The 15,339-nt window shown below is 38.8% G+C and overlaps 1 protein-coding gene across 2 annotated transcripts in view; it reads left to right on the top strand.

Moving 5' to 3' along the window:
- Positions 1 to 15,339, top strand: part of HPSE2 (heparanase 2 (inactive)) — a 710,163-nt gene that overhangs the window by 468,069 nt on the left and 226,755 nt on the right. For both annotated transcript variants that reach the window (XM_087432419.1, XM_087432420.1), the window contains one exon: positions 5,442 to 5,613. In XM_087432419.1, coding sequence (XP_087288545.1) covers positions 5,442 to 5,613 — 172 coding nt within the window. The remainder of the gene's footprint in view (positions 1 to 5,441; positions 5,614 to 15,339) is intronic.

The following is a 15,339-nucleotide window of genomic DNA, read 5'->3' as shown; positions in this document are numbered from 1 at the left end:
TCTCATATATGGTCTTATTATGTTGAGGTACTTTCCTTCTATACCCATTTTGTTCAGAGTTTTTATCATAAACGGATGCTGTATCTTGTCAAATGCTTTCTCTGCATCTATTGAGATGATCATGTGGTTTTTATTTTTCATTTTATTAATGAATTAATTAATTAATGATTGATTTGCGAATGTTGAACCATCCCTGCATACCTGGAATAAATCCCACTTGATCATGGTGTATCATCTTTTTAATGTATTGTTGTATGTGATTTGCTAGTATTTTGTTGAGGATTTTTGCATCAATGTTCATCAGTGATATTGGCCTGTAATTTTCTTTTTTTGTGTTGTCCTTGTCTGGTTTTGGTATCAGGGTAATGTTGGCTTCATAGAATGAGTTAGGGAGCTTCCCCCTCTCCTCAATTTTTTGGAAGAGTTTGAGAAGGATAGGTATTAATTCTTCTTTGAATGTTTGGTAGAATTCACCAGGGAAGCCGTCTGGTCCTGGACTTTTATTTTTGGGGAGGTTTGTGATTACTGTTTCAATCTCCTTACTGGTGATTGGTCTTTTCAAATTGTCTATTTCTTCTTGATTCAGTTTTGGAAGGTTGTATGATTCTAAGAATTTATCCATTTCTTCCAGATTGTCGAATTGGTTGGCATATAGCTTTTCATAGTATTCTCTTATAATCTTTTGTATTTCTGAGGTATCTGTTGTAATTTCTCCTCTTTCATTTCTGATTTTACTTATTTGTGCCTTCTCTCTTTTTGTGTTCGTGAGTCTAGCTAAAAGTTTGTCAATTTTGTTGATCTTTGCAAAGAACCAGCTCGTGGTTTTATTGATTTTTTCTATTGTTTTTTTAGTTGCTATTTCATTTATTTCTGCTCTGATTTTTATTATTTCACTTGTCCTACTGATTTTGGGCTTTGTTTGTTCTTCTTTTTCCAGTTCCTTTAGGTGCAATGTTAGATTGTTTATTTGAGATTTTTCTTGTTTGTTGAGATAGGCCTGTATTGCTATAAACTTCCCTCTTAGAATCGCTTTTGCTGTATCCCATAAAATGTGGCATTTAATTTTCATTTGTCTCCAGGTATTTTTTGATTTCTCCTTTGATTACTTCGTTGACCCAATCGTTGTTCAGTAGCATTTTGTTTAATCTCCACGGATTTGTGGCTTTTCTGATCTTCTTCCTATAGTTGATTTCTAGTTGCATACCATTGTGGTCAGAAAAGATGCTTGGTATTATTTCAATCTTCTTAAATTTATGGAGACTTGTTTTGTGGCCTAATATGTGATCAATCCTGGAGAATGTTCCGTGTGCATTTGAAAAGAACGTGTATTCTTCGGTTTTTGGATGGAATGCTCTGTATATATCTACTAGGTCCATCTGTTCTAGTGTGTCATTTAAGGCCAGTGTTTCCTTATTGATCTTCTGTTTGGATGATCTATCCGTTGGTGTAAGTGGAGTGTTGAAGTCCCCTACTATTATTGTGTTACTGTCTATTTCTGTTTTTATGTCTGTTATAATTGCTTTATATATTTAGGTGCACCTACATTGGGTGCGTAGATATTTACAAGTGTTATATCCTCTTGTTGGATTGTTCCCTTGATCATTATGTAATGCCCTTCTTTGTCTCTTTTTACAGTTTTTGTTTTAAAGTCTATTTTGTCTGATATGAGTACTGCTACCCCAGCTTTCTTTTCATCGCCACTTGCGTGGAGTATCTTTTTCCATCCCTTCACTTTCAGTTTGTGAGTGTCTTTAGGTCTGAAGTGTGTCTCTTGTATGCAGCATATATATGGGTCTTGTTTTTTTTATCCAATCAGCCACCCTATGGCTTTTAATTGGAGCATTTAGTCCATTGATGTTTAATGTAGCTATTGATAAGTATGTACTTACTGCCATTTTCAACTTTTTTTTTTTCTCAGTGTTTTAGTAGTCCTTCTCTGTTCCTTTCTTCTTCTACACAGAATTGATGGTCTCTTTAGTTTGACCTCTGTCTGAAAGCTCTACTCTTTAACTCCCCTCCTCCCACATTTTGTTTTGATATCATATCTAACCTCTTTTTTGTGCATTTGTATCCATTACCCTCTTATCATGGAAATAGATAATTTTTCCTACTTGTAGTCTTCTCTTTTCCCCTTAAATCAGTCCCTTTAACATTTCTTGTAGCACTGGTTTCTTGGTGACAAACTCCTTTAATTTTTGCTTGTCTGGGAAACTTTTGATCTCTCCTTCCATTTTGAATGATAACCTTGCTGGGTAGAGTATTCTTGGCTGTAAGTTTTTTCTTTTTAGCACTTTAAATATACCGTGCCACTCTCTTCTAGCCTGTAAGGTTTCTGCTGAAGTCAGCTGATAGCCTTATGGTGTTTCCTTTGTATGTAACTTGTCTTTCTCTTGCGGCTTTTAGGATTCTTTCTTTATCTTTAATTCTGGACGTTTTGATTATGATGTGTCTTGGTGTGGGCCTCTTTGGGTTTATCTTGTTTGGGGCTTTCTGTGCTCCCTGTACCTGGATGTCTGTTTCCTTCCTTAGGTTAGGGAAGTTTTCATCTATTATTTCTTGAAATTGATCCTCTGCCCCCTTGTCTCGCTCTTCTCCTTCCGGGACACCTATAACATGGATGTTAGTGCACTTGATGTTGTCCCAGATGTCCCTTAGACTGTCCTCACTATTTTTAATTCTTTTCTCTTTTACCTGTTCAGCTTGGGTTTTCTTCTAGTCTTTTGTCCAGCTCACAGATCTGTTCTCCTGTATCCTCTACTCTGCTTTTGAGTCCCTCTAGTGAATTTTTCATTTCCAGCATTGTATTCTTCATTTCTGATTGGTTCTTTTTTATATCTTGCATTTCTTTGTTGACATTCTCACTGAGTTCATCTATTCTTCTCCCCAGCTCTGTGAGCATCCTTAACACTCTTAGTTTGAACTCCCTGTCGGGTAGGTTGCTCGTTTCTGTTTCACTTAGTTCCTTTTCTGGGGTTTTGTTTTGTTCCCTTACTTGGAATGTATTCCTTTGCCTCCTCATTTTGCCTCTTTCCCTGTGCTTCTGTCTATGTCTTAGGTAGGTCAGCTACGTCTCCTGCTCTGGGATAGGTGACCTTATATAAGTGATGCCTTAGGAGACCTGCAGTGTGCTTCCCTCAGTTCTCAGTGTTTCAGGGGTGACCCCTATGTGGGCTACATGTGTGCTTCTGTTGTAGCCTGTTTCCTCTCCCTGTAGGTGCCCAGGGAGGCTGAGTTATGCTCCTGGCCAGCTGTTGTAATGCTCAGCTGCTTGTAGTTGTTGTGGGCCCTTCAGTCTCTTTATCAGGTGTGGGGAGTCCCAGCACAGTTGGCTGCAAGTTCTAATACCACATTTGTGTTGCAGTATTTCTTTTAAGTGAGTGGGCCCCCAGCGTGGCAGGTTGTTAGGCTCAGGGCCTTACAATTGCTATAAGCCTCCAGCCTTTAGGTCTCTTGTCAGCTCTCTGAGGATTGCAGCTGGATGCAGCTGGCCTCAGGCACTGGAGCACCCAATTGTTTCAGGCTTTGGAAGGTGGGGCAAACCCCCTATGTGGGTCTTTGAGAAGCACAAGTCTTCTGCAGCTAACAAGCCCTGCTGCCCACAGGTCCACACACATAGTCAACACAGTCTTGCCCCATGCGTACGCCCCAACCTCCTGAAGTGGACTCAGTCTCTCCATGGCGGGAGCCCTACACACTCCACCACTGCCCCACACTCTCCACCCACCTCTTGTGCACACCCTGCCCCGCTGAAGTGGGCTCAGTTGCCAGGCTGCAGAGAATCCAGTCACCAATCTATGCAGGCCCACAAGTTGCCTGAGGGCTTGTTGTTGGGTGGGGCCAGTCTCGAGGGTGGGCTGCCTGCCCTTACTGAGCTGGATTAAATCGGTGCTCTAGTGAGTGGGGCAGGCCTGGGCTAGCAGGCCCCAGGGAAAACTCCAATGGCGTCTGTGTCAGAACACCCACAGCAGGCCACAACAATGGCCGCTGCCAATGTCCCAGTCCCTGGAGAGGTCTCACCTCTCACTGCAATGCACTCAGAGCCTATCAGGTGAGTCTCCTTTCCCCAAAACACTGTGCACCTTTCTTTATGGTTATTTTAGGTTGCTTTCTGAACTGGGTGACTTTGCGTGTGGGCCTTTTAAGAGCCGGTTTTAATTTCTTTGTGAACCAGCTTTTCTGGGGGGGTACTCCCCAATGTTTTATTAGCAGGCAAAGTCAGATATTATGCCACTCGTCTCCATTGTGCTGGGTCCACAAAATGCCCACAGCGAGAGCCCTCCCCGGCTCAGGGCCCCACTCCTCCAGGGAGGCCTGTGTACCTTTGGGCTGCTCCCAGGCGGCCGTGAAGCTGACAGCTTGTGAAGATGATGTTGTTTTCTCTCCAGAAGGGAATTTCTGCCTCTTCCACCTCGATTAGGATTGTGCTTTGTTGCAGGACTTCCTCTTATCCTGTTTTCAGTTCTCTCTTGGGTAATTTTTCCACAAGTAGTTGTAAATTGGCTGTGTCCACGACAGGAGGTGAGTTCAGAGTCTGCTTATGCCGCCATCTTTACTTGGGCTCTTTCTCCTTGCCCTTTTAGAACTACGAAGTTAATATAAACTGGAGGAGGAAGTTTTGCTCTAAATTATTTCACGCAGCCACTTTGTTATTATTGAACATTAAAGTTTTTCTAACTTTTCGGTACAATGAATGTCTTTATGCAGCTTTCTTTTCTCACGATTTGTGTTAGTTTCCCAGGCCTGTCATAACTAATTACCATAAGCTTGGTGCTGTAAAACAACAGAAATTTATTTCCTTACAGTTTAGGAGACCATAAATCCAAAATCAAAGCATCGCTTGAGTTGATTCCTTCTAGAGGCTCTGAGGGAGAATCTATTCCATGCCTCTCTCCTAGCTTCTGGGAGCTGCCAGCAATCCTTGGCATAGCAGCATCCCTCCAATCTTTGCCTCCATCGTCACATGGTCTTCTTCCCTGTATGTCTGCGTACCTGAATCTCCCTCTCCTTTCTCTTATAAAAACACCAGTCCTTGGATTTAGGGAACACTCTAATCCCATATGACCTCATCTTAACAAATTACATCTTCAAAGACCCTATTTCCAAATAAGACCAAATTCTGAAGTTCCAGGTAGACATGAATTTGGGGGGACACTATTCATCCCAGTACACCATTCATTACAAAGCATCACCTGAAAGTCAGTAAGGTCTCTCTGTTGTGGAATAGGTGATCTTTTGTGAAGATTAGTTTGAAAATGAGTTGAATTGTAAGATGGCATTGACTTTTTTGTTGGGGTAATTCCTCCAGTTAAGCTAGCTCACATCCTCTTTTTGCTTATTTTATTCACATTGTTGAGAAAAGGGCAGAGAGGTCTGTGGACAGGAAAGGGTTGGCAGAGCCTCACCCTTCTCAACTCTGACTTGCACGTCTGCTTTTAATCTAGAGCCAAATAACTATCGGACCATGCATGGCCGGGCAGTAAATGGCAGCCAGTTGGGAAAGGATTACATCCAGCTGAAGAGCCTGTTGCAGCCCATCCGGATTTACTCCAGAGCCAGCTTATATGGCCCTAACATTGGGCGGCCCAGGAAGAATGTCATCGCCCTTCTAGATGGGTAGGTCAGATTATTTAGCAGTTCTTATAACATTGTTCATTAAATGTAATGAATTAATGTATTTGTGTTTTTCCTGGTTATTTCTGGTCTTAAGAAGGATGGAGAGACTTTTTCCAGTGGTTTCTCCCACTCTAAATCAGGGCTTCTCCATCAAATAGGAAGAACTTGTCATTTCTCCAGGTCTTCCACAGGTGGCAGAAAGTGGTGGGATTGGGGAGGGATATCACAATCTCTAGGACAGATTGGAAAGGATGCATTGTTTAAAAAAAGCACATTTAATATTACAGCATTTCATAGCATCATTTTATTTTTTAAAAAAGCAAAATAATATCTATTCTATTCTTGTAACCTTACATAAAGTAAAGCTTGGCAGAATCCTGGCCTGTGGAGCTGGGTTAAAAAGCTGAGAAACACTACAAATACTTGTAGATTAAAGTACAACTTAACCAATAGATTTATTAGGTATTCTGGAGAATTGCTATCATGCAATTTTTTAAAATTTGACTAAATCTAATAATCTTTTTTTATGCATTGGTTATGAATGAGGTACTATGTTAAATGCTCTCTGCCCCAGTCCTACTGGTGGGCCAGGCCCAGAGTGAATGACTGGACATCCATGCAGGTTGGGTCCCCTTATGGAGGATGAGAGGGGATGTCTGAGGGAATGGCATGAGGAAGGCTGAAGATGTATGTTGAATCCAAGATCCAAAGTGGAGATGTAACTGGAGCAGGAAGGGTAGAAACAATGAAGTTGGAAGACTCAGGAGTTCTTCTGGAACACAGAGTATGCACCAAGGCACACCTTTTATGTGGCATCTTGTCATACTCCGGAATAGGTATGGCTATTCCTGCAAATTCAAAGATAAGTGAGACATTTTCCAGTGAAGTACACAGCCCAAGTGAGGTTAGATAAATGCCACATGAATACAGATATCTGAGGAAAGAGAAACCTTTGGCCAACGTCTCGGATGGCCCTTGTGGCGTGATGGCTCCTGTGACTCTTTCTCCTCCCTTTTATGGTGGCTTAGTCTTGATCTAAGCTAATGAACATAGCAGACATTACTGAAGGTTTGGGAAGGCAGAAGGATTTACATTGTAACAACATTAACAACCTGAAATTTTTTTTTTTTTTTTTTTTTAAAGATTTTATTTATTTATTTTTTCCCCCAAAGCCCCAGTAGATAGTTGTATGTCATAGCTGCACATCCTTCTAGTTGCTGTATGTGGGACGCGGTCTCAGCATGGCCGGAGAAGCAGCACGTCGGTGCGAGCCCGGGATCCGAACCCGGGTCGCCAGCACTGGAGCGCGCTCACTTAACCACCAAGCCACGGGGCCGGCCCTGAAATTTAATTTTAAACATTTTCCTCTTTACAAAGTCTTCTTAAGCCCTTGCTTCAACTCCTGTCCTTTCCCCGTTCTTCTTTTTTCTCCCCTTCTCCTCTGGAGCAACTTTCCCTTTTTCTTGAAGAACAATTTCATGACCTTGGCCCCTACCCACAAATGTAGCTCTGGGCTTCCCTTTGCATACTTTCACTGAACTTTGAAATTACTCTGTGTGTGTGTGTGCGCGCGCATGTGTATGGGATGCAGTTGGAGAAGTTAGTTCCATTTTATGTGTTATAATTAGGGAATAAGAATAACATGTGTAGAACTTTATTCACAGTTCATAATACATAATCAAGCAAAGCCAATAATTCTATCATTTAAGCCCACATAGTTATTCTTTTGGATTATCTTTTTTTCTTTAATGTTTTGATTAATGTATTCTCATTGGACTGACAATGTCTTCTGAGTATCCTGACCCTGTATCAATCTTTCATTCATCCTGCAAGTGTTTCTTGAGTAACTGCTATGTTCTGGGTACTTTGTTAGGAACTGGGACTGTAAAAATAAGCAAAAACAGATACTTTCTCTACCCTCATGGAGTATATAATGTGGTAAGGGAGACACAGACATTAATCAACTGATCTTAAAACTGAGACAATGCCAAGAGAGGTACGTGGTGCTATGAATGACTATAAGGGCTGGGATTTGACCCAGGAGGGCATGGAAGTGTTCCCTGAAGGAGTCACACATAAGAGAAAGAGAAATATTTAAAGTGTAATCTAAATGATGAGTAGGCCTTATCTAGACAAGGTGAAAAGTGAACAGTATCAGTGTTCTTGAGAGAAAGAAAGGGATGTGCAATGGCTCAGGGGATGGAAAAAGGGCCAGGTTGGCTAAAGAAAGGTATAGCTAGAGAAGTAATTAGGAGTTGTATTATATAGGGGCTTATAGGCATAGTGGAGGTGTTAGAATTTTTTCTAAGTGCAGTGGGAAAGATATTGAATGTTTTTAACCTGGGGAGGGAAATAATTTGATTTATTATACAAAAAGTATGCTGCGTCTACTCTGTGGAAAATGGATTTGGAGAGGAAGCAGGGAAGTCAATGAGAAGGCTGCTGCAGTAGAATGACGGGGACCTGGACTAGGATGGTGGCAATGGAATATATTGTTGGAGGTAGAATCCACAGGACTTGACATATTGGATAAGTGTATAATGATGTGACATAGGGATGTGTAAGTAGCTGGGTGAATTGTACTGTCATTTACTGAGATGAGAAGACTGGGGGAATAATTGGTTCTGGGAAGAAAATCGTAACTTTAGTTTTCCTTTTATGTTTATTATGCTTGAATCTATATGTAGGTATCAGCTGTATCATTGAATATGAGACAAGGGATCAAGGTCTCTGCTAGAAATGTTAATTTAGGGGTGTCATTAGCATAAAAATGAGATTTAAGCCCATGGGGATAGAGTAGATCATTTAGAGAGAACGTGGAAAGAGAAGAAACAGAGGCTTAGGAGATGATATGAAAAAAGAGGAATGGCCTCAGAGGTAAGAGGAAAGGCAGAGATTGAAGTGTAACAGGAACCAAGGAAAGAGAGTTTTAAATAAGGAGGAGTGCTGCTAGGAAGCCAGGAGGTCAAGTAACAGGAGGACAGAAAGTGCCGTTGGATTTGGTAACATGCAGGTTGTTGGTGCCTTGAGAAAAACAGTTCAGTGGAGTGGTGGGAGCAGAAGTCAGATCACAATAGTTTGAAGAGTGAATGGGGGGTGAGAAATTGGAAACAATGATGCAGACAACAACTCTTAGGAGAATTTTTACTATGAAGGAGAGCAGAAAAATGAAGGGAGATGTGGAATCAAGGAAGGTGATGGCATTTTCCCTCTTTAGTGTGGAAGACAGCAGAACAGGTTTATATGTTGATGAGACTTATCCAAGAAAGGAGAAGAGCTAGGTGATACAAAAGATTGAGGATATAACCAAAGTGAGAAGTTCTTTTAAGGTTAGCAGAAATGGAATCCAGAGGGATTGGCCTTCATTCAATGGAGGGGCAATTCTATCAGGGTAACAGAAGGTAAGAAACAAATATTTCTCTAAGAAACAAATATTTCTCTATGTCAGAGATTTAAAAGTCAAACTGAGGAGACACTTCTACCCAGCACATAAGGTGTAGTTAGGGCATCCCAGTTTGTGTACATGGTGTAAATGTGAGCACATAGATGCTGGTTTGTTATGAATATGTCAAGAAACTTGGACACAACAGTAAACGACAGATGAAAGAAATGAGCACGTGACTAGGTATTGTGGTGGCAAGTGTTAGGGTGCACTTCCCCATACGAAAACTAATAGGACTCAAGAGACTAGAGAAAATCACTCAGGGCAAGGAAAGGTACTGATGAGCATTTTTTTCTTTTACATGCCAGAAGAAAAATGAGGATTTATCTTTCTTAATATATATGTGCTAAATATACAGTGAAATATAACTTGAAACACATAAGCATTCCCAGCAACTCAACCAACAATAACAAAAATGTCAGCACTCTAGATTACCAGCTCTGTAATCTTTTCCAGTCCTCTCATATAACCAGATATAATTTTATATAGTTGTGATCATTGTATATGCATCATTTTGAGTTCTGCATTTTTTAGTCATTGCTGTATATTGTCCTTTCCTTATTTCTACATAGTTCTCGTATTTGTCATTCTTAATAGCAATAAAATATTCCATTGCATTAAAGTACCAAAGTCTGCCTAAGCATTCCCTCACTGTTGGGCATTGGGCTGTTTCCAGTTTTTGTCTGTACTATATAGCATGGCTATAAACATCTTTATACAAATAGGTTTTTTATTTCTTTTGAATTACGTCCTTGGGCTATTTTCCAAAAACGTTGGGTTTCTGGGTCAAAGTATATGATAATCTGTATGGCTCTTATATTTGTTGCCAAATTTCTTTTCGGAATAATTTCATCAGGTTGCAAAGCAGCAATGTGTTAGTGTATCTTTTTCCGCAATACCTCACAGCAATGAGTATTGTCATTTTTATTAATTTCCCCTGTTAATTAATGCAAGAGCTCACCTCGTGTTGTTTAAATTTGAATTCTATTAACTGTGAAAAGAACTGAACATTTTCCAAACTCTTATGTTGTCTCTTTTCCTCCATCCCAGGTTTGGTTAATGACACAATAACCAGTTTGCCTGAGGCGCAGACCAGCAGGCCATTTTAGATTAATTCCTCTCTTTTGTTCACATACTCCATTAGTTAAGTTCTGTTATTTCTGACTTCTTAGTATCACTCATATCCCATCTTCTTTTCATTTTTATTTTAAACCTTATCATTTTCCTCCTAAACGATTTCTCCATATCTAGTCTCTGACTCTAATAATTTCTCCATATTGCTTTCTGAGCAGTTTTTAAAAAATGTAACATGTGGTCAAGTTGCTCTTGCTTGAAATCCAAACCCTTTCACATGCAGGGTCCAGGGCCTGCCTCACTTTGCAGATAGTAAACAACTATACCCCCTTGTACAACCTGTTCTTAGCTACATCAAAGTATGTGTAAATTTTGGAAAATGCCATACACTTTTTTACCTTGTATCTTTTTATTTTGTATCATTTTCTTTGGAATACCACCCTCTCCCCTTATTTTTCCTCTTTCCAATAGATCTTCTCGACATCTTCAGACAGGATTACTTATCACCTCCTCTGTCCTTGTATGGCACTTTATTTTTCTTCTGTAGCACTTATCAAATTGATGATAACTTATTTATTTACATATCTGCCCTCCGTAATAGACTGTGGACTAGGGTCAGGACCTAGTCTATGTTTTATTCATTCTGTAGCCTCAGAACATAGGACTACAGTAGGTGTCTTATAAATGCTTGTTGAATGAATACTGTTTTACTCAAAAACAGGCTCTAAATTCATCTGACCCCAAAACAGTATATATAAAAGTGATTGTGAAGCATTGTAAATCATTGTATAAATAGTGATTTAAATAAATTATGATGATTTAAATAAATCATAATGACTAGCTTTAGTTTTAGTTTTTATAGAGCCAAACTAATTTTTAAATTTTTTACTTAGGTTGTTACAGGACTAAACAGAACTATCTTCCCACTTGGGATATGAACTCCATTAGGACAGAGGTAGAATCTTCATGTTCGTATCTTCAAGGACTAGCGTGTTGCCTAGAATATGGGAAGTACTTAATAAAATGCTTGTTTTACTATTTTCATTTCCTCATTCGGGAACCGGCTATTACCAGTCATTGATTTTTATCTAAAGGCATGAAGAATTGTTCTTTAGGGTTATGTCAGTTTCCTCTGTTTTTCTTTTGTAAACTTTTATGCATCATCTATGTAGTCACAATTTTATCTTAATCTATTGCTTTTCTTATTACTTTGAAATGTGTTTCTATTGTTTCAGAAGTATATTTTTATTATGGTTGTTCCTGTCTACTTTTTTGCTGATAGTCTTTTGTGTTTGTTCCCTTATATAGTTAGGATAAAGTTACTATATCATTTTCATCTAGGCTTTTTTAGTGTTTTAATCTTCAATGTTAGGCTCTTTTAACTTATTTGAAGTCTATTGCTATATCTGCTGTAGGATAAGGACCTAATCTATTTTTTGGTGAGGAGGCAGTGTCAAGAAAAGCAGGTATTCATTGAAAGCATGTTTACTGAGGCTCTTTTTGAGGGCTTTAAATCATAGTGAGATGAGTACTAAATTCCCTCTCAATAAATATTTATTGAACACCTATTTTGTGTTTGATCCTTGCTTAAGTTCTGGGTATATATTGATGAATAAAGCCAAAGTGATTCTTAACCTCTTGGAGCTTAGCAAGAGAGAGCCATAGTAAATAAGAAAACAAGTAAATTATTACAAGTTGTTTGTAATTCTGTGAAGGAAATGATCAGGATGCCTGGGGTTGGGAGATCTGTTTGGACAAGGTGATCAGAGAAGACTTACCTGAGGAACAATTTATTTAAGCCAAGAACAAAAGAAGGAGAAGGAGCCCACTGTTCAAAGAGTGGAGGGAAGAAAGTTCTAGGTAGAGGTACTAGGTCATGTTTGTCAATGTCTTGAATCAGAAACAAGGTTAAGGCATTTGAGGAATAGAAAGATAGGCAGTATAGTGGGCACTAGGAGAGTGGTGTAGGAGATGAGAATGCATGAACAGGCAAGGACCAGATTGTTACTGGACCATGTATTACATGGTAGAGAGGTTGTGTATTTTATTTTATGAGCAATGGAAAGACATTACAGGGTTTTTATAAAGGCAGTGACATGTATTAGAGTCTATTCTACTCTATTCTGTGTGCCAAATAGATTTCAAGGTGCAAAAGTAAAGGATCAAAAAGCTCAGTAAGGAGGCTGTTTCACTACAAGATGATGGTGGATTGGGTTAAGGTAATGGCAGAGGAAAAAGAGAAGTTGATGGATATCTCGGTGAGGTGGGGGTGAGAGAATGGGAGTAATTAATTAAATAAAGATGACTTCCAACTTTTGAAGAGTTAGCATCTCTCTTACAAGTGCCATCCATGCAGAAAAGGGAGTTTCTCAAAAGGAAGTTATACCCAAATGAACACATATTCATACTCAGGAAATATTATCTCTGGAGCAACAAAAGATGGCTTTAAAATGTATTGGGTGTGCTTCAAGTTCAGGATAGTGATCTGAGCACAAGCTCCATTTCCTCCTGGAGCCATATCCCAACTTCTATTAGAAGTTGATATAGAAAAAATCTGTAATAACACACAAAAGAAAGATCATCAGCAGATGAGAATTTTTTGACAAATTTCTATAAGACAGTAAACAGATGGAAGCCTGTTGACAGATTAAGCAGGGTGAGGAAGTGACAACCAAGAGAACATGGGCTCTGGGAAAAGATAGCCAATCTGCCTAGCAGACAGGCTCAGACTCAGGAGGGGGTGGGCTGAGAAAGGGGAACCAAGCCAGGGGATTTATATGAATGTCTGCAGAGGGACTACACCCACAGCTCAACTCTCCCCTTCATCATTTTAAGTCCCCTACCCTGCCCATACAGAGGAAAGACAGCTCAGGGTATTATCTCCAAGCAAGTGCCAAACCAAAACTTAGGATCCTTCACCAAAGAAACTGAAGGAATAGCCTGGGCATGAGCTCGTATTGCTAAGGAGTTGCTTCTGCATAGTAAAACCCTGAGTACAGCACAATGGGATACCCAAAGGCTGTCTGTGCCCTGACCCTCCTCCCTCTCTAAAGTGAAGTGTCTTGGTCAACAAGCTCTGCCCACAAAATAGAGATTCCATTGAAAGGAGAGACTTTAAGCCCACATATTCAACAGCTGAGAAAATCTGCACCTGCCTAGAAGAATCTACTTAGTCCCTAATTTCTAAATATGAATAGATAGCCAAAGATCACAAGACATAAGAAGGAAACCAGTAGCATGAAAGAGAAAAACCAAGATAAATAAATTAAAAAGTTGACCCAAGAAGAATTAGAATTTAAGATCAGAACTTTAAAAATAAGAACCGGTGATTAGTATTCTCATAAAGATATAGTAAGATATTGTACTTACAGAGTAAAAACACATTTCTGTGAAAAAAAAGGTACAATCAGAACAAGAAGGTATCTTTTGAAACTAGACATATAATTGCTGACATTAAGCCCAATAAAGGTTAGGCAATAATTTCTTAGATACAACACTAAAAGCATAAATGATAAAAGAAAACGTTGATTAATTGGACCTCATCAAAATTAAGAACTTCTGTACATCAAAGGACACCATCAAGAATGTGAACAGAATGGGAGAAAATATTTGCAAGTTGTATAACTGATAAGGAACTTGTATCCAGAATATATATAAAGAACCCTTACAACTCAACCATAAAAATAGCCTATTTTAAAAATGAGCAAAAGGTATTTGAATAGACATTTCTCCAAAGAAGATATACAAATGGCCAATGAGCACATGAATAGATGCTCAACATCATTAGTCATTAGAGAAATGCAAATCAAAATCACAATGAGATACCACTTCACATCCACTAGGATGGCTATAATCAAAAAGACATATAAGAACAAATATTGGAAAGGATATGGAGAAATCGGAACTCTCGTACCCTGCTGGGGGGAACGTAACATGGTACAACTGCTTTGGAAAACAGTCTGGCAATTACTCAAAAGGTTAAACATAGGGTTACCATATGACTCAGCATTTCCACTCCTAGGTATATACCCAAGAGAAATAAAAACACATGTCCACACAAAAATTTGTACACCAATATTCATAGTGGCATTATTTATAATAGCCAAAAAGTAGAACAACCCAAATATCCATCAACTGATGAATGGATAAATAAAATCTGATGTATCCATACAATGGAATATGATTTGACAATGCAAACGAATGAATTACTGACGCATGTTACAAGATAGATGAACCCTGAAACCATTATGCTAACTAACTGGCTTCTTTCAGCCAGTCACAAAAGGCCACAGTTTGTATGATTCCCTTTATATGAAATGTCTAGAATAGGCAAATCTAGAGAGACAAAAAGTAGATTAGTGGTTGCTTAGGGCTGATGGAGACTGTGGGGAAATGGAGAGTGACTGCTTGTGGGTATGGGATTCCTTTTTGAAATTAAATATTCTAGAATTATATTATATTGATGATTGCACAACTCTGTAAATATAATAAAAATTATTAAATCGTACACTTAAGTGGGCAGATTAGATGATATTAAATTATATCTCCAAAAAGCTGTTAAAAGAAAAAGTCCAATAAGTGAATTGGAAGATAAAATCAAGGAAATCTCCCAAGTACAGAGCTTTAGACAGAGACAGAAAATTTGAGATAAAATATTTCTGATATGGAGGATCAAGTCAGGATACCCAACAGCTATCTCATAGGAGATCCAAATCCAGAAAAAAGGAAGAAAATTATTGTTACAGAAAAGAATGAAAGCTTTATCAACCTTTATAATATAAAAGTAAAGGGACAGTTGACAGAAAATAGGTGGTAGAATGGAAAGAAGAAATAAGACATACAAAGCCTGGTATCCTCATATAATATATGTGGAATCAGAAAATATTGTCTCAACCATTGAAAAAATAAATAGAGAGGTGGAGAGGAGAAGGCCCAGTAAACCAAGTACATGGAATTAACTCGGTTAAAATGACTTGTAGCCTTTCCTTAAATGTGCTCTGAAGAATATCGGTTCTGCAGGATATTAACATTATGTGGAGCGGAAAAAAAAACAAAAGGTTATGTGGTGAAGTAAGTTTGAGAAATACTGGGATACCTAAATTTACTGAAACATTCCCAGCACCTTTAACACATTAGTTTACATTCTGAATCTCCAAGAAGGGGATTTAGCATGTGGAATTTTTTGAATTTATCTGACCAGAATCTTATTT

Source organism: Ceratotherium simum, chromosome 6 (assembly GCF_057802395.1).
Source record: "Ceratotherium simum simum isolate JZ-2026a chromosome 6, ASM5780239v1, whole genome shotgun sequence".
Lineage (NCBI taxonomy): Eukaryota > Metazoa > Chordata > Mammalia > Perissodactyla > Rhinocerotidae > Ceratotherium > Ceratotherium simum.
Note: the sequence above shows the minus strand (reverse complement) of the source record. Positions and strands in the feature narration are given on the sequence as shown.